General features: G+C 45.4%; 1 protein-coding gene across 2 annotated transcripts; it reads right to left on the bottom strand.

Annotated features, from left to right (window-relative positions):
* Positions 1–108: 108 nt before the first annotated feature.
* Positions 109–20,523, bottom strand: ttyh2l (tweety homolog 2, like). Of its 2 annotated transcripts, none has more exons than XR_009928262.1 (14): positions 20,000–20,523; positions 16,984–17,156; positions 12,810–12,921; positions 10,095–10,315; positions 8,625–8,720; positions 7,435–7,507; positions 5,489–5,558; positions 5,259–5,314; positions 4,409–4,501; positions 4,190–4,282; positions 3,925–4,067; positions 3,623–3,805; positions 1,630–3,525; positions 109–1,335 (listed from the first exon to the last, which is right to left on the bottom strand). XR_009928262.1 is itself a non-coding variant. In XM_062449227.1 (14 exons), the coding sequence occupies exons 1-14, from the start codon at positions 20,126–20,128 to the stop codon at positions 1,255–1,257; spliced, it is 1,602 nt and encodes a 533-aa protein (XP_062305211.1). In that variant the 5' UTR covers positions 20,129–20,523; the 3' UTR covers positions 113–1,254. The 2 variants fall into 2 exon arrangements, 1 of the variants encoding a protein (XP_062305211.1); XM_062449227.1 differs by having other exon boundaries at positions 113–1,335; positions 3,447–3,525.
* Positions 20,524–24,392: the final 3,869 nt, after the last annotated feature.

Consider the following 24,392-nt stretch of genomic DNA (forward strand, 5'->3'; position numbering starts at 1 on the left):
GTATACATCAACAAAAGAGCAATTATGAACTATTTCAGCTGAAAAAGCCTTAAATAAAACCACATAAAACCGTGAAAACGTTACAATGAATAGCCTGTCATATAGCCCTAGTAATGTGGAAAATAAAGACTATACACGTTTTTGTTTTCATTCATTTTATGCACACAACACATTGGTCCATTACTTCATCAAATTTAGCCTACGTTTAAGCAGTTGCCAATATCAGGAAGAAAGAGTGTCACCAAGAATACAGACTGTACAACACCTAAGCTGTTGCTCGGTACAGTATATTTGTATGCATATCCAGTTATTGAACATGGCACGGAATGGTAACAGTTGAAAAGATTATCTAAAAATGTTTAATATGTTCCCTCCTTATATTTTCCAACAGGGATCTGAATCCATGACAATACTTCACCATCTTTTCCTTTTTGAGTGTGTCCATTTCATCCAGCTAAAGGTTATCATGCCAATGTACAAGCACATATTACTGTGTTGAATATTCCATTACTCAACCTCCACGAAGTGAGGCACATTGACTGGGATGAGTGAGAGAAACAGGTGCACAATGTCATCACAGTTCAACAGCTAATTACAGAAAAAACCTGCATGCTTGCTTTTAAAACATATACAAATCACATATTAATCACAAGTAATTCTCAACACCCCAAGCCTCCATACTTGTTCATAATCTTTGATGTCAATGAATAAATGTATCTGAAAGAAAGGGAGTGAGTCTATTGTCTGTTTTATCCATTGTGTCACAGAGGAAAAAAGGAAGGCCTCTACATTTAAGAGCTCTGTCTTGTCTGAGTTGGCGAGATAACATTGTTTCACTGTGAGCGTGCACTGAGAACAATATCATATTTCTGTTCTCAGTGAGTCTCCATACCTTGAAATATTCTTGCATCCATGGGAGGTGAAATTACTAGCATTGTTCTTTTGGTTCATTATCCTTTCACAGTCTCTTCATCTGCCTCTAACACATGCCCTCTTATTTTTTATTTTTTACATACAATGGCAGCAACTGTCTAGGGAATCAACAGCCTAAGGAGTTGTGAGGTAAGATTGACACCTCACATCCAGGATGACTGTACTTGACAGGTTTCTGAGAGCCCTGAGAGTAAAGAGCACTGTTGAGAGCCAGAGGTGACAAGTCCCAACTCCAGCTCTAAAGTCTCAGATCAGACCACAGCCTCCTCTGCAGTGAGTCCCAGACAGACCCTCGCTGAGTGGTGATTAGCAGGCACAGATCTACACCTGGAAGTCAGTCCCAAAGTGTCGGATCTGGGCATCAGTCATAGATAGGTAGGTGGTCCTCATACTGGGTGAATACTGCGGTAAACACAACAAACAAAAACAGGAATGTTAAGCAAGCACAGGAAATAACAAGCATGAGTCAATCTGAAGCCTTGAAGCTGAAGCTAATCAACATACAGTTTGTATCAGTTTCTTTTTCAGGGTATAGTGCTCTGTGGGGTAATTAGGGTTATGGTGAGTTAGAGTTAGTGTTAGGAACAAAAGGCACGGGGGGGCTGGCGAGAGTGAGGAGCAGGCAGAGGTGGGCGGTAGTGCTGGTGGTTGGTGGTTGGTTCAGGGGAAGGGGGGGGCATTAAAAGTTCCACTCACAGAAAACCCCCTCTGAGGACACAACAGCGCCAGGGAGGTGTCAGAGGTGATTCAGCTGAGGTACAAAGCTTTTTGAGGATCTAATTAGGTTATATGACCAAACAAACTGATGAGAGTCAGTCTTAAAATTACAGGTTTACAAGAGCAGAGTGTGTTAACTCTAAGCTAGAAAATGAATGAGTGAGAAAAGGCAAGGACAGGTTTTATGTGAACAACTGAAAACTTACTGTTTCTAAATGTCTGTGAGTAAAAGAAAGACAAAATGAAGTTAGTGGCAACATATAGGTTAATATTCAGAAGTTAGATACCCTGACTGGTACAGCCCTGTTAAACATATCTAAATGGCACATTGTAAGATTGTTTCAAAAGCAATCCTTTGCCATGCTATCTGTACAATACATTAGAAAAATAAGTTATTCTACAATATATACAATTTATTTGAGACTTACAATACATTCAGTTATATTTCAATGGCTGTAAATAAATGGGTCCCAAACACAAAATTACATAAAATCAAAGAAACCTTTAGCATCCCTTTTGTTTGACGACTGCCATGTTAGCATTTTGGATAATCTTTTAAAACTCTCAACCTTTATTGATGTACCTGTTTGTGATGGATGAATTCATTGTCATTCTCTCCATCACATTGTTTATCCAGTTTTTATCTTAAATTTCCCATTCCCTGTCCTAATGAGAGGCCTTTTGTCAGTAGCACTGTATCTCTTATCAGGCAGATATTGCAAATAAATGTGTTAATAGGCTCAATTCTTGACTTAATTGACTTGCCTGGTAAAATAAAGGTAAAACTGATTAAAAAGCAACATCATTTAATAATCAGGGCCTGCCATTGATGGTTTGATAATAACAACACTCAGATATTCTGTTCTCCCATCTGAATGTGATGGAACACAGTGTTGAGGAGCTCCAGCTGCAGAGACTGCGCTCACGAGCAGAGTTAAGTGCCTTGTCTGAGATGAGTCTGTCTGCTGCACACAACAAATCAAGGGCTCCTTCTTGCCAAATAGTACTATGCTGTACATCAACCTGCACTGAGCAGGCATTAAAGGCAGATAATAAGTATTTGGCACTACTGGGTGGGGGGTGGGGAGTGTGTGGGTGGGTGTGTGTGTGTGGGTGGGGGGAGGGGCCTGGTTTCCACTATGACCATTAGCAGGGCATAGATCAAGCCCCGTCTGGAATAGCTGGCTGTATGATGATCCTATGTAGGTAGGTCGACGTGGCTTGGCCTGGGTCTGAACCAGGTCAGCGGGTGACTGATCCTCCATACCAGCCGTCTTGGCTACGGATTAAATAGGCTCATCTTTAATGCTGCTTCAGCTTTGGGGCCAGAATGCTGATGGACTATCACAGATCCCATTAAAACAAGAGATTCCAGGGAAATTAGAGCAGACAGCTCACGTTTTTTTTCCATAGGGCTCCGCTACTTCAACCTGGTCCTTTACCAGGAGGTCAAAGGATGTAAACATAAAGTCCAAACATCAAAATATTAATCTCTACTCTGTAATATTGACAGCTTAGGGTAAAAGGGACATATGGACATAATGACAAATAGGATGAAGACAAGAGAACCTGCATATACGCCACTTCAGTCTAGGGCCAGCAGAGAGCAGTATATCACTGATAGTGCAATCAAGGTTTCACTGTCGGGTTATACAGTAGTAGGATGTGCTGTGACTGGCAACAAAACAGCAGAGGAGTGAGAATGACTAGGATTCTGTCTGGTGGTGGTGCTGGTGTACTGTGTTACAGGTGCCAGGCTATCACACAAGTGACCTGGCCTCTAGAGGCCAACGCACCGAGGGGGGCGGGGATCCTCTCCCAATCAGAGGCACGTTCTCATAGCGAGGGTTCCCCCCGTACAGCATGGATTGGTTCCTAGGAACAAGAACAGATAACACACAGAGTTACAGGATGCAGCAAACCTCGGGGCAACGCAGACTCAAGAGGCCTGTGCCGAGAGCCTGAGACCTACATGTACTCGGTGGAGGGGATGGTGGAGGTGGCCTGAGGGGGCGGGTGCAGGCTGGTCTGGCTGCCCAGGCTACTGCTGTAGCTGCAGAAGCTGTGGATGTGGGCCCTGCTGGGGTTGTAGGGCATGCGGCGAGCCTGCGGGTTGAACGGATCCTCCTCGTCAATGTCATCATAGTCCCTGTCCCTGGAGAGGGGGGGCACACACACGCGCACACGCGCACACGCACACGCAAACACCCAATCACTGGACTGCCAGAGGAGTGCACCTGAGGATTGATTAACGGGTGTTGGTGTGATTCCCACCTGCTCGTGATGAGAGTCCAGGCACGGGGGATGGCACACAGCATGGCAGAGAAGGCACTGGCCGCCAGCAGGGAGAACAGACAGAGGTACAGGAGCCCTTCCACCCCATCATAGCACACACCCATGAGGGCATCTAGGTAGTCCTGTACACACACACACACAATCCCACATGCACCACACACACACCATAGGGTGAATCATGTCAGCATTAGTGCTTCGGTCTCCACCCGCTTTAAGAATACCTTCCGTTCGAGGCTGACCTTACCTTATGTAACCCGCGACAGTCCAACAAGGCTGTCAGCTGATGCAAATTGAACTCGGTGGAGTTCAACAACCGCTGGATGCCCAGGAGGTCTCTCTGGAACAAAGACACAACCCAGGATGAGTAACACACGTAACCACCTCCAGCAGAGGCCTCCTGTGCTTCCGTGTTTGCTCCTCCTCAGGGCCCCTGGGCTCCAGCACCCAGCTCCCGCCCCTTTACCTCTGCCGTGGGGAACACAGCCACAGAGAACTGCAGCAGCCCCTGGACCTGGATCTGCATAGTGGTCAGAGACCTCTGGTAGATGGTCAACGACTGTGATCGGAAAAACACAACAGAAAGGGCAAGAAAAAGAGACTTAGTCAAGCAACACGGCGCGGCATTACGTGGTGGCATTACGTGGTGGCATTACTGTGTGGCACTCTTAATGGAGGGCGCATTTGTTTGAGACAGATTATCTGTAACCCCCAATCACTGATCCTGTGTCTGTCTGCATCCACCCCCCCCCCCCCCCAACCCCCAAGTTCCCCTCAACCCCTGATCCCAAGCATAAACAAAAGAATAATTTATGCCCTAAATCAGCAATCAGAGGCCAGATTATTAAATTAACAGGCATTTTATAAATCTTTTAAATGGGCACTGCTATGATAGACAAGCAAGTGGGTCCGTATAATCATGGGTCACTCGCAGTTAGCCTTGGTATATTTACTCAATAGATGCTACATAAAGACCTTCCTTTTAACAGAAAAATATTCCGACATCAAATAATAATAATGCACCAATATGAAAGCAGCTCAGTGCTAACTCCCTTGGGCAGCAGATATTCAGACACTACACTAGACACAGCCAATTATACCCAAACCGTAGATAAAAAAAAAGAGACTTGCTTTGATCAAAGTTTCTTTTGGTTATCGCCTTCCAAGTAATTTAATTAGTGCTGCTGAGTAAAAGGGCATTTTCAAAGCTGCTAAAATGGGGCTTGATTAAGATCTGCCTCTGAACTAATAAGAAGCGGATTATCTCGGGGGTGAGCCATTGAGGAGAGAGCTGAGAGGTAATATAGTTTCAGTACCTGTTGGAATGGGTTGGGGAGATTGGGACTGCAGTACAGATAGTAGTGAGCTACATCTGTAAGGATGAGATAGATGGAAGGATCAGGGAAATTCAAATGTGTTCATTGATCATACCAACCATTCATTATATGCGTGCTTTCATAGAGAACAGCACTTGCATCGCAGCATGCAAGTGGCAGGATTCGTTTGAGTGTGGCGTGAGGCTAGTTTTGGTGATAATGTACTGTACCTGCACTGAGGAAGTCTTTAGTCTGGTTAGCAATGAACTTGTCTGGAGACACACAGAAGTCACTGGTGCCCTGAAGAATCAAGAAACAAAAACATTTGGACAACAGGGGATGCATTCCATTACATCATACGTTTTTGACCCTAACCCTAACCCTGATAACCCTCAGATGGTGTGTGTAACTGTAACGGCCTCAAGGGATTTACTAAATACTGTACCGTTAACCTAACCAATAAGTAAAAGACTGATTCCAGTTTCCAATGCCAAGACTATGTGTTGGAGTTTTACGGTGAGGGTCAGGATAAGAGAAGAGTCAAGGTCAGGGCCAGAGAAGGACATCAAAAGGGTCAAAGGTCAAAAACAGGGATAAGGGAATGTCCATACAAACCAGCCCCATTCAGGGTTCACCTCAGGGCTGGGTAAGTTTACAACAACAGGCTTCACAGCTCCTTAACCTGACTAATCAGCTTTGCGGCTCATGGACAAGGAGGACAGTATGTTCATACTGGTACATACATAATGCAATACAAAAGTTGTATTCATCAGCAGGCTAGCATGTATGAGCGACTATGCACACATACCGTGAGCCTTAACGTGTTCCTCTTGTAGAGAGTGGCAAACATAGGCCCTGTATCTAAGGACCACAAGGGGCAGGGTTACGGCTAATTAAGGAGATGAGATGAGCATAAGGGATGGAAACTCATGTATCGAACGACGGCTTCATAGACAGAGACCAAAAAAAGAGGATCTTCTTGAATCCGATGCTCATAATCGATTGTAAATGGAGATTGAAACATTCAATTCCTGCTGTGCCTCTAGCTTTGAGTTTCTCTTTCCCCTTGTACACTGACAACCCCAACCAGGAACCCTGATCCTCTCAATCCAACTACTGCAGCGATAATACGCTCATCAAATATGCATGGCTTGGTGGAATTATATTTCACGAGTAAACTCTTTGTATAGGTGGATAGGAGTTCTAACCAGGTGAGCACACGCACGCATATGTGGTGTGGGGACCTGGTGTTGCAGCAGGTTAGAGGTGTTATAACAGGATTATATTTCATATCCGGGTGTGAGAGTGGTGGTGACAGCCCATAAACCCTTGTTGTGCCTCATTAACTAATATTCTTCACGAAGCGACTAAGTGAATCACAAACCATTGGGATCAATGATTAGCGGCCGTGTTGATCTAAATATCCTAGCTGTGAGATTGCCCTTGTGACAGGGCAGTCTTACAGCAACAAAACAACAGCAAAACAGCAGAGATGTCTACATTTGTATATGTCACCTCATGCAAACACACCCAAAACCGACCCTCCGAGTACTATGCCAGAGAACAGCTGTCCAGACGCAAAATCCACTCGCGGATAATCCGCATGCCGTCTTCCAGGGCCCTCTATCTAAAGGGGGAAGCGGAGGGGGAGTCCTGCCCTGTTCCCTCCTGGAAACCTAGCCTCAACACTATCAACCTCTAACCCACTAAACATGAACTGACAGCACCGTAGGCAAGAACGAGTACAGCACTGCATGTTCCGGAAAGAGGAAAAAAAAACAGGCTTCTGGTATGGACATGAGGAGGAGCGGAAGGGTATGGAGGGCCAGAGATGGGAGTAGAAGATGGAGGTGGGGTGTGGTGGGATGGAGAGATTAGCCATCTTTTGGTTTTAATTCAGGCAGAGGACAAGGTACAACCATGGTGTCAAACCTCCAAGGTTGGGAGAGCTTGTAATCAGCTTCCCCCCCCCCCGCCCTTCTCTCTCTCTTAGACACAGACACCCAGGTACAGGTTAGAGCTTATATCCACACCCACACATTAACCTAGATAGACAAAGACACGGCGGAGTCTTTTACATGTACCTGTCCTTACAGAGCAGGACTGCTGAGGACTTGAATATGAACAAAAAGCACCGGTTACAGTCCGGTGGAAAGATGGACGGACAGACACTCACCACAGCTGTAGCAGTGCCCATCCCCAGGGACGTCCAGCTCAGCATCAGAGTCAAGAAGCCAGACACCATGATCCTGGATGGAGATAAATATCAATTGAGAGAGAGACACAGACGACAGAACAAATAGGGATAAATGACCATTGTCTTAACTCATATGTATGGACTCCTAATCAAGGTTTAGAGCGACACTCGAATCAACCCGATTTACTTCAGCATAGTGACATTTACTCGAATGTACTGGGGTTTAACGTTGACCCTATTGTATGACCCCGACTCACGCATATATTTGCAGCGCACCAGAGAAAAATAGGAAAATCAGAGAGAGAAACAGAGGACTACGGACAGAATAGCTCCCCGGAGGCCGGAATTATGAGCAGGGGGGCTCTAGTTCCCTGTTCGCTCCTCTGATGGTCTTAAAAGCACCAGTAGAGTGGACCGAGAGCACTTAATAAGGAGTTGAGGGAGCCCACACATCCTGGCAGGCTGGTCAATAGGCATTAGTGAAGCCCATCAGAAAACAGCCTCTCCAGCATCATCTACCACCACTGACGCCGAGGATGTGCTGACAATGGGAGAGAGAGAGAGAGATAGGGAGGGAGAGGGAGGGAGGGATAGGGAGGGAGGGAGGGAGGGAGAGGGAAGGAAGGAAGGAAGGAAGGAAGGAAGGAGGGAGGGAGGGAGGGAGGGAGGGAGGGAGGGAGGGAGGGAGGGAGGGAAAGAACGTGAACGTGGACGTGACTCCTTGTAAATCTTGGATGAGAAATATAATATATATATATATATATTATCGATCATACGACCATGCTATAGAATCGATTGATAAATACTATTCATGGCCTATCTTTATGTATCTCATCCCAACAGTCGCAGGCAGAGCAAGGGGGGGGCTGGGGAGCTGAGTGAGTGGGGAGAGGCACACTCGGCCGGGCCTGTCACCGTCCGTCCCTCCAGGGGGATGGATGTCTGCCCAGTGAGAAGGAATAATGGGTGGGCTAAGCGTGAAGCCCGGGTGGCTGGGGAGCCAGCTACACGCCCCCCAGCATTAGGAGAGGGACGTTCAGCCAGGCTCCCGGGACGAGAGGGACCCTAGAGAATAGCCCTGTGGGAAGACACTGAAAAATACACACACACATACACACACATTCATAGACATACACAACACGCACACACACACAGAGGGGAGAACCTACGTGGCGAGGAGCCAGCGGGACTGCTTGGCCACGCCCAGGCATGTGACCAGGCAGATGACCAGGTCCAGGATCAGCAGCAGCAGGTAGGTCAGCCACCTGAACCGCAGGAGGAGAAACACACAGGCAAACATCTCACCAAAGCACCAAGCCAAACAATGAAGGATTGTGTGTGTGTGTGTGTGTGTGTGGGCATGTGTGTGTGCTGGTCCCATAGTTAGACCCCATCTGCCTCAGGTCACTTCCAGTCTGATAAATTAATAATTAAACAGGACAAATCCATGGACATAAATATTTGACGTGCTAAAGCATCGTCTATGTTCCACCGCAAACAATGTGTGACTTTCTGACACAAAAGTGCGTGTCCTTACTGCTGTAGCAATAGCTCACAATACTATAAGCCTCCTGGCATAGTGTATACCCTGTATTATGATTACTATGCACTATTGACTGTAAACAGAAATATCTAGCGATACAATATCTTTTGACTGTGACCATCTAGTTTCTTGGTTTGTTATTTATGAGAACTAATGCTATGATGTAGTCTTACAGTATCAGTGCAGACATCCTACACTATGGGAGGCCTAGAATTACCACAATTTATAGAAGCCTGGGGGGGGGGGTGGAAAAGAAAGACTGGAATTAGATTAGTCAGAGCAGAGGCAGACAAATGGGATGCGATGAACGCCGAGATGAGGAAGCGAGAGAGGGAGGAAGCGAGGAATGAGAAGACAAGAGGGGGATTTTCAAGCCTTCGTTCTTGGTCAATACCCCTGGTCCGTGTGAAACACTAGCTCTTCATCAATACATTCCACTACCACTGGCAGTTCAGTTCATAAAGGCAGGGTCTGGCTATGGAAATCCAATCAGTGGGGAGGAGACTGGTGTTGGGTTTCACGTACGGGCAGGTTCTGAGGAACAGACCGGGGTCTGAACTGAAGGTCTACCATGCGGAGCTACGTGGATAGACCGTGACTGGGTCAATTATAGAAATGGGTCAGTGTTTTGCCACAGAGGAGGTGATCCAGCGCTGGTTAATGTGTGTGGTCATGGCCAAGGTAACAGACGGAGCCTGTGATTAGCAGCTGCAGCTCTGCATGTGATCCTCAGAGGGGAGTTCCCCTGTCTGCTGGACACCGTAAGACCTCCAGGGCTTATGGGGGCCATGCGTGTCAGGGGGTCTACCTGTTTCTGGGGAGTGCTTTAATGGGTCAACAGGGCCAGTGGTGGTGTCAGGAATAGCAGTGTGTGTCTGAGGAATACATGTATTCATGAGCAGGTTCACATTGTGCAGAATGGGCGTCACTGCTAATAAGTATCAGCACTCTTTATTTATGGCTCGGTAAGAATAGGTCTTCCAGTCAGTACTGCAGAGACAGCTGATACTCAACAGCGCGGCACCACAACGTCTTCCAGAGCTGAATAATGGCTGACTGCCTGTCTGCATGTGTGAGGGGAGGCGAGTGTATTCACCGGTAGTACTCAATGTGTCCTGTCTGGTCGGCAAGGGCGGTCAGGTCCACCTTGGCCTTGCTTATGTCCGGCAGGTTGGTCAGCTGTCTGACCACGTTGTCGGCCATCTGCTGCATGAAGCGCAGGGCCTGGATGAAGTCCCCTCGCGCCGCGAAGATCTCGCCCAAGCGGTCGAGGTGCTGCTTCAGTCCCGTCTCCATGCTGCCCAGAGAACCGGACACCTGAACCCAGGGAGGAGGAGGAGGAGGAGGAGGGAGGGTTGAGAATGCTCAGGTTAAAGATTACCGAGTTCAAAACACAGTAGGGAGATTCGAGTATTAATGCACCCAGAGGGGAGATGCTGAGACAACTGAGTCCATGATCTTGTCAGAGTTAAGAGATGGAGAAGTGAAACGTGCGTGACCTTCTCCACAGCCACTCCTGAGTGCTGAGAGACCGGAGAGAAGGGAAAGGAATATAACCCGAGATAACTGGTCAGACTGTGTACGTCATCTAACATTCAATATCAGTGTATCTAGTTCACAAAGTAAGGCCTATTCCCCATGTAACTAAGCATCCAATATTGTTGATATGTTCTATCATTGCTAAGGAAAACAAAAGAGGAAATAAAAATGAGAAATCTGTAAATTCCAGACCACAGACTAACAATATAGATCAATGTGACTTGATGTCTTGAGATCTTCTAATGGTTTCACTGGCACATCAACTTTAGAATAGGAGCACAAAAGAACATGTTTATCCAACAGCCAGAAACAGGTCCTATTGAGTGACTCAGTTGATATATCTGGCAATGTCTTTACTATGCGTCCCATTAGCCATGTGTTTCAGGGGGCTGAGTCATCCACTAGAACCACAAGATCACCACAGATGAGAGATTCCTATTTGGATGGTTCCACACTTGCTTCTGCTTGAGGTAGAGTACCTAGAAGCCACTCAGAACCCTTATATCCAACCTATTGGTGATATCATATCTGATTAAAGACCTTCAGGTGGCAGAAGAACAGGACAGATCATGAGTTGTAAAAAAGAGTAGAGATTACTCTTGTAATCTATGGTTCTGAGCTGTGGTATGTTATCCTAAAATATATTCCGCTTTTTTCCATATGCCCTGTGTCTACTAATACAAATGGTTAAGAAGCAATACAGTTCAATACAGAATCCATGGGTTCAATGGCGAACAGAGCTCTGCAGCTTTATCTATTGGTCACTTCCACTTTGTAGGAAGACAGTGACATCACTGGGTGACAAATTCAAGTCAATACGATTTTTGGAATGTGATAACTGCCTTTACTTCCTCATTCACCATTAAAGTCTGCGCAGTAGACGCACTGTGTTTCCCCTTCCACAGAACTGACTGTCAAATTAAAATAGATTCCAAAAATTCCCAGTCTCATGACCAGTGTGTCTGACAGAGCCTACTGCAGAACAGGACTGGTAGACTGAGCTAGTCTGCATGTGATGACCAGCCCTGCAAACCACCAGGGGCTCTGGGGTGCACTGCATCCTCACCACAGGCACCCAGGAACGGTCCAGCAACCAAAGGTAGCATCACTGACACTGCCAGGATATTGTTTTTGGTTTATGTACCTCTTCAAATCTATATGCGCAAAGGATTATACATTTATATATATATAATTGCTTATATTTAGAGAATTACAATAATTGGTAACTAGAAACCCAGGGAAACAGCTGTTTATTGGCCTATTGCCTTATTGCTAGTGCTAATGCATATAATTATATATGAACAAAAATCATCAGTGATAAGTAATTTAGTACTGTATGTCCAAACCGCCCGTAGGAGAGCGGTGTAGGAATGGAACCCATTCTGAGCCTTCTCTTGGAAGGACCTTGGCTCACCATCTAGAGATGTGATTGGGATTGGATTGGAATGGAGCCTCATTTAAACAGTGATTATACATGCAAAAATGTTGAAAGGAAAATGAACAGCGAGTCAATAATCTTATAATTAGAGAGGTGGGGCTGGGTTACTCTGCGATTAGAGAGTCATATTGTTGAGGGTACACAGTGTGGTATGAACAATGACCAGTCGTGCTTAATACAATCTCCATATTCATTGTGCGTGTATGAGTTAGCAGATATATGTGTCGTGTTGTGTGTGTGTAATCCATGAGTGTCTCTGAATGGTGTCCACAGACACACCACAGAGAGGCTTAATCTCCATAAATACAGATGAGGAGATAATCCCTGCTTTCTCACTGTGTGACCGACTCCTGCTAACACGTCCTCATCCCCAGCACAACCCCGCCGGCCCTGTCCACACATCAGTCTGTGACTGGGACAGACCCTGCACAGGGGACCTAGCCCCCAGACCAAACCCTCACCCCCAGATTGTGGGTCTTGTCCGGGGCATCATTACTAAGGGATAGAGGCCCCCTGCGGGGAACGCTGGTTTGAAGCAGATGAACTCCCCATTAACAGAGGGGGGTCCTCACTGTCTGCCGGCCGCGCATCATTTACCAAGCTTACCGACAACAACAACGTCCAAGAGAAAAGTACAGGGGTTTGGTTGATGACCGCAAGCAGAAAAACAGCGTGATGCCATAGAGATGAATCGTTATCCCTGTGGGCTGAATCCACTCTAATGGAGAGCCATTGGCCCAGCTACATGGACTGGGAGCTGCTTTGTGTCAGAGTAACAGCGACGGGACTGCGCGGGGGGGGCATTCTGTCTCTCTATCAGTGATTGTATCTTACCAGGCTGTCGATCCCACCCAGTGTGTGGTTGGCATTGTAGAGGGAGTAGGTCAGCCGGTACACCCCATCATTGGTTTCACTGTTACCATAGAAACCCACTCCTACGGCGGAGCTGTTGAAGGAAGGAAAAAAGAAAAAACAGGGATTTTTTTTTTTTACATACTTTCAATACGCGCTGCTTCATCGCTTCCAGCATCAAGCTATGTTTAGTCACATACAGTGCATTGACTAAATTGTGTGTGTGTATACGCACTGCTCCCCCCCCCCCCCTCCCACAGGAGAGGGGGGACAAAAGGAATGCCTCACATCAGCAGAAATGCTGTACAGCTTTGCTTTAGACAACAGCCTCTCTGGAGCTCACCACCTCTCACCGTCTGATCACGGGTCGGAGTTTCTCTTCCCCCATGTCTCTCCTGCACTACTATGGGAACCAAGCTAGCTTCGTAAGGCTGTGTCCGCCAACCAAATACGACTGAATCGGCTCTCTTATCCCGGTCTACTGGTGCCACAGAGGCAGGTGTGGTGAAATGTCCTCTAGTCTCCTCCCTAGGCTCCCTTTATCTCTTCATCCTTCTCTTCTTGCCTGGCCGCCATATGGATTGGCAGGCAGCCTGGTTGCAACTAGGGGAGGGTAGGTCTCCGAGGTGTGAGGGTGTCTGCCTCTCCTTCAACAACACCTGCCGGATCTGTTCCTGTTCGTCTGTTGAGCTCAACGCTGTTTCATAAATCACAGTTAAAGTTAAATACAGCATCTGTTGCTTTTGGGACCTCGGTACATGTGGGACCTGTAGTACGTCGCTCCGTGAGCTACTGTAGATAACACTCCTCTCGTCTATCCTCTCTTCTCCTTTTCTATCCTATCCTCTCCCCTCCCTCTCTCTCTCTCTCTCTCTCTCTCTCTCTCTCTCTCTCTCTCTCTCTCTCTCTCTCTCTCTCTCTCTCTCTCTCTCTCTGTCTCAGTCTTGCTCTCTATTTTTGTCTCTCCTTCTCTGCGTCTCCCCTCCCTCTCTCTCACTCACACACTCACGTCTGGCAGCCGTTTCTCGCCCAGGGGTGTGATAGGAATCATTATCATCCTATTCCCCAGTGTCACTGTACACCGACAGTGACAGTCTGTCCTCAGATGAGTAATGATGCGGTCCCACCATATCTGATAGTGGTGAGGTCATAGTGTTTGGAGGTCACATGGAGGTTGCAGGTTGCACAGCGTCCTCCAGGGAAGGCCTCAACCATCCCTCATACTTAGCTGAGCGAGGCAGGCTTACCAAGACCAGCCCCACTCTGGAATATGACCTGTGTTACTGGGACATAAGTGTTGCACTTCATAAGAAAAGGCCCACATTGTGGTTTCCTCCATTCTATGACTAACACGTTGACACCTCATATATGATCGAGCATCATCACACGGAACGGAGGGCTATTCCACTGAATATCAGCACGGATGTAATTCGGTCACAAAGCCACAGGATGTTCGTTTGTTGCAATCGAAAATAGATAACAATTATTCATGTAATTACAGGTCATCAGGACGCCTGCAAAACGGAGCGATTCATGTACTGTATAGTTCAAAGTCTCAGTGCAATTATACTCTTCATCAGCACTCATGGCACGCCTCTTGTCCAATCAAATGACTGCGCTCAACTGTGGCCACAAGCTTAATATAGGACATCCTGCAACCTGCCCAGGCAGACAGATGGACAGGCAAGGCATGATGTCATTACACTCCCCCAGCCAAAGAGTAGGAGGTGTGAAGGCCAGTATGTCGGATACACATCCTGTTGGTGTGTGTGTGTGTGTGTGTGTGTGTGTGTGTGTGTCAGAGAGGGCCCCATCCTGTCTCGGTAACCTCATAACCATGATGAATGTTATCTCATCCATCCCCCGATCCCCTGAGGTTGGGAGAGATTATGGTTGGTGTCATGTCCAGAGTGTCTGTCAGTGTCTGTGTAGATGGAGAGCTTCACTGTTCATTTCTGAAACTCCTCTAGACAGCAGGTTTCCTGCTTAGTTCAATGACAACCCTGATAAGACACGCTGCAAGGATGGGGTTTGTCATGAATGGGAAAATGTTTGAGTGCCCAGCAATAATGTGCTGGTGCTTCTAGTTGAAATGGACAGTCTCTTCAATGACTTGCCTTGGTTTTATTCATACTGTAAGAATCGTTTTTTCTTCAAGACTCTTATTACTTTTGCTCTTTTCTCTACCTTCCCCGTTTCTCTTTTCCCTGCCATTATACATCGATCCTAAACATCAGACTGGATATTCCAGTCTTGAGGATAACCTCAAGTAATAGAATCAAATTATTTGAAAGATGAAACTGTCCAGTGACATTATCTAATAAGAACCCTGTGACCCAAAAAGAGAACAGATGAAATACACAATCTCTCTAATTGGATCGGAGTTCTGTTATACAAGATATTAGCTTAGAGTTACAGTCAATGGCCATGTAGTGAAGGAGAAGTCTACACTGCGTGTACGTGAGAAACCTGAATTCTTCTTGTTGGGGTATGTGAGAGAAACTGCGTATTGACTCAAATGATTCAGCAACACTAGGCAACAGTCACATCCTCCACTGGTACTGTTAACTCAAAATCACGTTAACAAGCTTATCACATTTAAGATAAAAAGGACAGGCAATTTTACTATCAAAAGGAAAGATTCCCTGTGATCTGTGTGGTCGTTTGTCTGAGGGCATCCCTCATCAGGACCAGCATGGCCTCATGGTACTCAGCATGGCCAGGCCACCAACAAAGCACCTGTGACCCCTTATAGCACCCCTAAACTTGAAGCTGAACCCTGAACAACATAGATATTGACGGGGGAAAATGTTTTTCTTCTTCTTATATACAGGACTTGAAAACCTCCTCTGACGCGTTTCGGTTGATAAAATCCTTTTCAGGTCTGCTTTCCGGATTCCGCTTTATACATTCTCTGAGTATTTTCCAGCAACAATGGTCACAGCGACCATTGTTGTGAGCACAACGACAGGAAACAGAAATGAAACTGGGGAATGACACGGCGAACGGGTTAACAGGGGCTCCTTCGTTAAGCAGCATCACGCCACAGCACTTAACACTGTAACAAGCCTTGTGTAAGGCCCTCGGAATGTTAACAGCTAACTCAATCAGGAGCCAGCACTTAGATGACTGTCACAAGATAAAGCCGAAACTCTCCTCAGATTCAATCACGCACTTAGCGGAGGGAGCTTTTGTTCTTTCTCACTGGCTTCCTGAGGACTGGAGGAGAGGGGTTCTCTCTCCTCCCCTTGCTCTTGTTATTTGGCCCCATTGTCTTTAGCAGGAGCATCGCTGGCTGCTCGCTCTAAAACACTCTAGCAGAAAGAAAGCCTTCGACGTGTCCAGCTAAATGTCGTCGTAAGTTTGTTGGACTGTTTTCCCACGAAAACGCCGGCAATTGCGAGGAAAACGGACGGTCACGCCTAGAATTGGGTGTACTTTGATCAGCGTGATTTTGAACCTTTCGCGGTCGCTACCCAATTCATTAACAATGACCTCGTAATGAGCTGTCTCGGGACGCATCTTCCAGACACCCAAAGGTCTACTAAGACTATCCAGATTCCGGTCTCTTCTCCCCTGTTAGTTGTGAATGTGCTATTTAAGGCCCGGGGATTACTTTGGTCTAGCCACCACAGACGCACACATGCTCAAAGGACTTGGTCACATGGTAAGGTTTACTAAAGGAGTGTGAGGGGTGAGGAGTGTGCGTAAGGGACATAAGGAGACACAGAGGCACATAGAAAGTTTGAAATGTTCCACTGAGTCAGAGAGAGGGAGTTCTCCACTACCAGCCCCAAATAAACCCTAGGCAAGCCTGTAATCATCTGTAGTCTGGAATTCAACACAACATCAAATCAAATCACAGTTAATATGCAGTATATATTCTTAGAATATACAGACAGGGGCTACAGACAGGGGCCACAGACAGGGGCAACAGACAGGTGGAACAGACAGGTGCTCCAGATATGGTCAACAGACAGTGACTATAGACAGGGTGCACAGACAGGGGCTACAGACATGATCTACAGGACAGGGGTTACAGGTAATGGCTACAGACAATGACTCCAAACAGGAGCTACAGACGATGACTACAGACCGTGTCCAGTCAGGACACAGTGGAGTATTTGAAGAGGCGATGGGAGGCACTCTTACTCACCAGATGATGAGGCCTGTGATGACCGCAGCCCAGGTGACACAGCAGGCGTCGGGACGCTTGCTGTCCTCCTCCTCCTCCCTGTGGCAGCAGCACAGACAGCTGAGGTAGATGGCCAACAGGAGCAGGCTCAGGCCCAGGCCCAGCACCCCCACACAGGCCAGCAGGATCAGGGACTGAGGCGGACCGCCACAGACAGGGGGAGGGGGGGTGAAGGGACGGGGGGGGGGGGGGGGGGGGGGGGAGGATAGGAACAAGGGAGATAAGACAGGAGGAATAGTGAGAGTACGAAGAGCGATTTGCCAGTGAGTTACGGAGATAGATAAACGCACACCACATGATTTACATAACCCCAACCAGGGATTGATGCATTGGCCTTTCTCACAGAGGTGAAGAGCCATGCTAGCGACCCCACTCAGCCTGACAGTCTCCACAGACCCCTGGGGTCAGGTGGCCCCTGATGGGGAGAGATATGAGGGTCAGGAATCAATGTTTGGTTCATCCATCACTCGCGGAGTATCCTGTCAGACTGGGGTGATATCAGTGAGAGCAAGCATCCAATTGTGTATGCAGTGTTGTCTGCTGAGGTAGAGAGAGAGAGAGATAGAGAGACATAGAGAGAGACAGAGAGAGCGCAAGAAAAGGAAGGACAAAGCTGGAGGCTTTGGACCAAGGGCTGGGGGCCGGGGGCAGGGGATTGAAGCTGTTGTTGCTCTGTTCTCGGGTGGCCCTTGACTGCACATTACAAAGCTAACCCCTTGAGACTTGGGTTCAACTGAAATGATCAGAGAGTTCTGGAGTGGAGCATCATGTGACAAGGCTGTTTCAGTCTTGTGATTCTGGAGCTCAGTGCCAGAGCCTGCAGGAAGGAGGAAGGGAATGGAGGAGAGGCATACGAAAGGCTCGGTGTTGTGTCGGGATCCTATTTCTGAACTGTACATTTCATAACAACATGCACGTTCGAATTGTTTACTGTGTACGTTGGAACTGTTTACGGTGCATGTTGAATTGCTTAGTGTGTTGAGGTTCAACATGTGCATGTTAGTTAAGAATGAGGGGGATGTGGGAAACTTAAACGTTTGGAATTACGGAAGTTGTTCAAAGTTTCAAAAAGGATATTGACTGTTATAGCACACACCATACTGCCCACATACCCCCACACCTCACCCACCACACCCAAGTGACCTTTTCCAGATGGCTTAGTTACAATGGGGTTTATGTTACTAAAGAAAGGGCAAAGGGTGGCAATTGACAATAGAAGGTCATGCTATCATAAGTTGTGGCCACCACTAAATGAACTGGACTATGAAATCATATTATCAAACTAGAATTAGACTATCAAATTACTCTGTCTACCTAAAATGTGGATTTTGTGGAGGGAGAATTGTGCTATGGTATTTTATGTTACATCTTGATGAACATCTCCAAAAATACTTAACTTACTCTTAAAGCTAATAAGTGATCAAAGAGACAGTAAGAAAAATCAGCTGAACAATACACAAGAAGGACATTTCTAAAGAATGATTGTATTGGCCAATAATGACTCTATGCCATGGATGTATCAAGGCCTGCCCTACAGCTGGCAAGTCTTTTAACTTGAATCATTAACGCATCATTATTCATTTGAATTTTTTTCTGCTTTTTTTTCAACCTTTGTCTTTACAAGTCATTCTTCGCGAACCAATAGCCTTGTGAAGAGTCTATCATCCTTTAGTCTCAGTCTCAGGCAGAGGTCTATCACCATGGCTCATCTAAGCACTGTACTCCCTTTCACGCACTCATATTCACATTTTCCACTCCATTATTGTTAGACATGCACACTGTTTCATTTCCGCTGACTGGAGACCTAGAACAAGTATAAGAAGAAAGCAGAGACAGATGAAAGAGAGAGAGATCAGAGAACAGTTGAAAAGATTCCTGACTGTATTCTGCAGAGCTGGGAAGACAATGTCTTGCTCCTTGCCCACACTCTAGAGCTAGTTTCAGCGATGACAGGCTGGGTCAACTCCTCCAGCACTGGAAGACTCTGGGACCAGGACAGTGCTAAATGCTCGCTGCTCTTGGACTCGCTGCTCTTGGAGCTATTGTGACAAGGTTGAGGTTCAATGACAATGGAGGACATTGGCACATGGAGACCAAAGACAAATACATTACTCCATTGATCATCAGTACTAGACCTGCATTTACTATAGCTCAGAGCATCTAAACTTGTAATACTAATGTATTCATTTTATTTCCATGATAAACACTGCCTAGAACAAAAACACATGTAATCCAGCACACATGTATACACACAACTAAAAGGGAACCTGCTACTTGGATAAGGCAAAGTGACACTTCTTTATTTGCTTCAGTGACTCCCCTTCAGTACCTTCTGTTGTGATAAGTTTGGACAGCATACAAGCACTAAAACATCACATTAGCCAACACAATCTGCAGGTTGTCGAGGATAGCAAGGCGAGCCATCATTCTAAAACGAAGTTACATCTAAATGTAACTATCTATTTGTGACATGTTTTTACTTCTAAGTGCTTCGACTCAATGGGGAACATTGAGACACATGACAACATTAACCCAAACCGTCATGCAGAATTAGTAGTTCTGTGCGTGTTTATGTGTGTGTGTGTGTGTGTGTGTGTGTGTGTGTGTGTGTGTGTGTGTGTGTGTGTGTGTGTGTGTGTGAGAGAGAGAGAGAGAGAGAGAGAGAGAGAGAGAGAGAGAGAGAGAGAGAGAGAGAGAGAGAGAGAGAGAGAGCAGGAGTGCGAGGGTAAGAGAAAGAGAGAGTGAGACACTACAATCTTATACAAGCCATGTCAATATGTAAATGACTGAATGGATTTGATTCCAAGTCATGTATTAAATATCATAAAATATAAATAAATAAAAGGGTTAAATGTTTTGACGAAGTTTAACTACATTAAGCTGTTTCGTGTTAATTGCAGTGTAGGGTAAAACTTCCGCGCTTCCTACTTTTACCCCGTGCGCGATATATACTCATTGTGCCAAGTAGGCTACCTACCTGCTGATAATTCTCGTCCTCAGGTCTGAAAGTATTGTCAACGTAGACGAATGTCAGGTTGATGTGAGGAAAATTGTGCAGCCAGTAAGTCCACCATGGAGCAATGTAATCCAGGCGTGCAGTGGCCATTTCTGCAGCTGGAAACCGTCTTCAGACCACCGAAAGCTGCTTTGGAACACTCAAGATACTCCTGATAATCGTGGTTTCTGAACATAAACAAACCTTGAGTCTGCTATTTTGATAAAAAACTATCAATAAAAAACGCACACATCATTTAGTTCCCTTCATGCTTCATAACAAGGCATAACGGCATCCTTAACTACAATTGCTATGTTTCCGCGTTAAAATGAGAAGCGCTCAAATGCGCTCGCTACATTACAGAACTAGACTAGCGTTCACCGTGGGCAGTAGCCTGTCCACTCCTTGCGTCTCCATATTAAGCGACTGACCTCTGCGCGCATGATTCCAAGCCTAGATGCACGAGAACGTGAGAAGATCTGACACTGACTTGATAGGGGTCAAGTTAACTGTACATGGCGCGCGTGGTCGTTTCTCAAGTTGCACTTGCATTGGCAAATCCATTGAGAGGAGATGTAGTCTATATCATGGCTGTATTGAAAAGATTAATGAATTCAGATTATATTAAATCTCAAACTATCTGTGCAGGGCAGCATTTAAACGCAGCAACTCTAGTAAAAAGTGTGTACACATCCTACATTTTGCAAGTACATCCTACAGTACACTATAAACTCTACTTCATTTTAAATTGTAGTGAAAAATAAGTGAAAAAATCTCATCCGCCGAGGAAACTCATCCTCGGCGGGTTTCCTCCGCGGATGAGATTTTTTCTGAGGATGTATAAACCTGACCTCTGGTGGATGATCACATGTGTGACTTGACGCGGTGATCACATGAGAACATGTTCATGTTGCTGAAATGCTTGTCATCGCTGCTGTTGGAAGGACGACGATAATGATGATATAAAATCCAAGATGACAACTAGTATTTCAGTGAGTTTTGTTTGTTAATTTGTGGCATACTCTTGTAAAATATCCCATGATTTATACTGTGCAGGTGAGCCCTACACAGTGCAGGTGAGCCCTACTGTTTGTCAATAATCCGCTCAAAACATTTTCGAATAATTAACAGCTCTTCATAGTTCTACATTTAATTAAGGAAATCATCCATTAATTCACAGTTAAGTATCTCATGTATCCCATCTACTGCATTCACAGAAAGTGAAGGGATACCAATAGATGGCAGCAAAAGACTATAAAAATTGACTGAAGGGCAACGTGTGTGAGAGAGAGAGAGAGAGAGAGAGAGAGAGAGAGAGAGAGAGAGAGAGAGAGAGAGAGAGAGAGAGAGAGAGAGTGGGAGAGAGAGAGAGAGTGTAAGAGAGAGAAACCCTTTTCTTCACCTCCGTGCTTTTTCCATTCATGAGCGTAATGTAGCAGATAACGTCCATGGTTGTATTATTAAATCTGGGCAGACATAAATCCCTCTGCATACAATCTTAGTGTTCCTTTGTTCCAGGGACTGGCCATGAAGTGAGACCTTATCTTAATGAACTGTGGCATATGGATCACACCCGCAGACCCCTTGTGGATTTCTTTCAGAAAATGTCTCGATGAATAGAAGAGGGCTGTCCTAACGTTGTGAAGAAGGAACCAGGTATCAAAGGGATTTTAAGTTATGGACCTCACCACACTGTTTAGTAAAGCATAGGGGAGGCAGACAGCAGACATATTTTGAATGAAGACCCTCAAGGTCACCAACACTAGCAGCCCTATTGTAATGTTGTACACTGGATCTTATTGAATTTCAAATGTCGCACGACACCTTCCCCCAGGATCCAGGGATATTCAAACGTTGACCTCTCACAGGAGACCCACCCCACCTGGATTTGACTGGCACATGGTAGAGAATAGAGAACAGGACCTTTTGCTTGTATAAAATACTAGTTTGAACCTGAATGACTTTTTAGTGAACTCACGTCTAGTGTTTCTTGAATGCTAACTCTCCTCTGTAACAGAAATATGAATAGGCCTCACATTTTGTGAGTGTTATTATTGCCACAGAGTCAGATGGCTGAGCGGTTAGGGAATCGGGCTATTAATCAGAAGGTTGCCGGTTTGTTTCCCGGCCGTGCTGCTTTACATTTCTGTCTCAATAACTGGGGAATGATGCTTAACTTAAAACATGGTCAACACTTTAAAGTTGCATTAACAACCATATAACTACATAGCAATACCTACAACATTGTAGTTGTACAGGAATGGCTATGTAAGTTGAACTCCATTACTGTTTAGCAGTAGCATGTTATTACACAAGTGAAAATTGGTATGGGGGAGGTTGGGCTTCCCAGGGGTAAGTGAATGTTAACATTGATCTTGTCTTGGTAACCCAACCTTGAACCTCTTTTTCTCTCTCTCCGGGGTTTCACTCAAGCTCTAGTTGTCACTATTGGCTGGTGTGAGACTGCATCTACACTATCATGCTGGACTTCCTTTCTGTTATGGTAGTATCTTTTTTTGACTGATTTGTGATTCAAATCCCCTTACTCTATGTTGAGTGATTTATACATAGGAAGGGAGATTCTCCCCCCCCCCCCCCCCCCGAGCTCAACGTGTTAGCGTTATCCAATCAAGGAGGACTAGAGAGTAATATCTAAGCTCCAATCCCTAGGATATTTTTACTCTGAGATGGTTTCCTGGGGTTTATCCAATTCTATGGTCTTACTGCATGATCAAGAAACAAATGTATTTATTTAACTAGTGCACATTGGAACAATCGACAGGTGATCAACAGGGTTCTGAATGAAAACTTGTCTAGCAGGTTTGTTATTCATAGATTTGATTAAAGATAGAGATAAAGGACAATACAGATCGAATGAGAACATATGACCTTCTAGGAGAAATAATTGTCACCAGGGTACAATTATCTGTAGGTAAATTAGAAGGAAATTAGTTCCTAAACCTAATTCCATGACTATAAGCACTTTTTAATTTAAACTATTGATTGTTTTTAATACCCCCTTGGCTTCTTCGGACTTTACAAATCAAACGTTGATCTTAGCTGTAACCCTACGCAGCAACCACTTATGAAAGTGCTGAAGTGTCTTCCAGTAGCCCTTCTTCAAAACTAGTGCTGTCGACTTCTAGACATTCAACCCACTGGTCTGGGTCTGCTGAGTGTGTTTCGATTGTGTGTTTAGTATGCTACTTAGTTTGGGTTGCTAACTCAGACACCACTTCTGTGAGAGCAGAGGATAGCAGCTGCTGAAGAGTTGTGATTTCACTGTTATTACATCAAGTACATGAGTGCTGCCAGGCGTATTTCATGCTATAGTGATTTGTGAATACAAAAAAAAAAGAAGTTAAACTGACACCAGCACATGATTTGTTTTTATTTTCCCCCAGGAAAACCGTTTTCTTAGCTTGCGATTTATCCAATTACAGCAGTGCAAACTCTACCAATAGCATAATAGTGCCAAAGTCTATTTTTCAGCCCGAGGACCAAATCCAATCATTGCAAATGGTAGCTGATGGTAATAATTGCAAGCGCATGGTATTGATCTGGGGGGTCTACAGAGAGGGGAAAAAGCCCACGCTTCTGATAGGGAAGGGTGGGCTTTCTGTGTAATATTGTGCGGTTTGTTTATCTGGGCTTTGTGAAGATGTTATAGTGAAGCATTGAGATGAAGTACAGGCTTTAAGTTTTATTGCCTGGTAGTGAATGAAAACAGGTGCTGAGTCCCATGATGCTTTGTTGAGACGCAGAGCTGGGCCAGAATAAAAGATGTCTCTTTGTTTTCGAAACAGCATCACCAGAGACAGTGAGAAGAAGAGTTCACTTTAATGTTGGCTGGGTAGATAAAGAGTAATAAATAACATTGGAAAAAAGCTTCCCAAAAGATTTCCCCAAAAAATGCATTGTTCTCTACTGCAATACATTGAGAAGCTGTAGGTGGTCACGGTACAAAAGAACATCTCTTTATTATGTTTATGTAATATTGACAGAACAGCAAAACGAACACAATTCCAAATATATGCATTCACGTAAGTCTGCTTTGTGTTTCGCGGAAGGTTAAACCTTTTGTGCTTAGAGCTTGGCTGATTTGGCAGTCGGAAAAAAAGACATGCTGAAACTGAGGAAATATTGTTAGAAAAGATGTTCAAGGTGCATTCCTAATGATGATGATGATGAATGAATATTCAGAGAAGACAATCATATCAGTGCCATGGAGGACTGCTGGGTCGGGGTATGCATGTCATCCAAGGGTCTTGGATGACATTCACTGGCCTCTTATTCAGTGCCTTATCCATCCAAAATAAACAATTTTGTTGGCTTGGTTGTTTGGCAAGTTGTACAAAAAACACTCAAAACTCAA

This window comes from Osmerus eperlanus, chromosome 2, assembly GCF_963692335.1.
Source record: "Osmerus eperlanus chromosome 2, fOsmEpe2.1, whole genome shotgun sequence".
Lineage (NCBI taxonomy): Eukaryota > Metazoa > Chordata > Actinopteri > Osmeriformes > Osmeridae > Osmerus > Osmerus eperlanus.

Bases quoted from the DNA above. Each gene is read 5' to 3' on its own strand.
- ttyh2l (XM_062449227.1), bottom strand. From the start codon at position 20,128: ATGGCCACTGCACGCCTGGATTACATTGCTCCATGGTGGACTTACTGG. The intron at 7,508-8,624 runs GTAGGTTCTCCC...ATCTCCATCCAG, and splicing joins TCCCGCTGGCTCCTCGCCAC to GATCATGGTGTCTGGCTTCT. The intron at 3,526-3,622 runs GTAGGTCTCAGG...TCTTGTTCCTAG, and splicing joins ATCCCCTCCACCGAGTACAT to GAACCAATCCATGCTGTACG.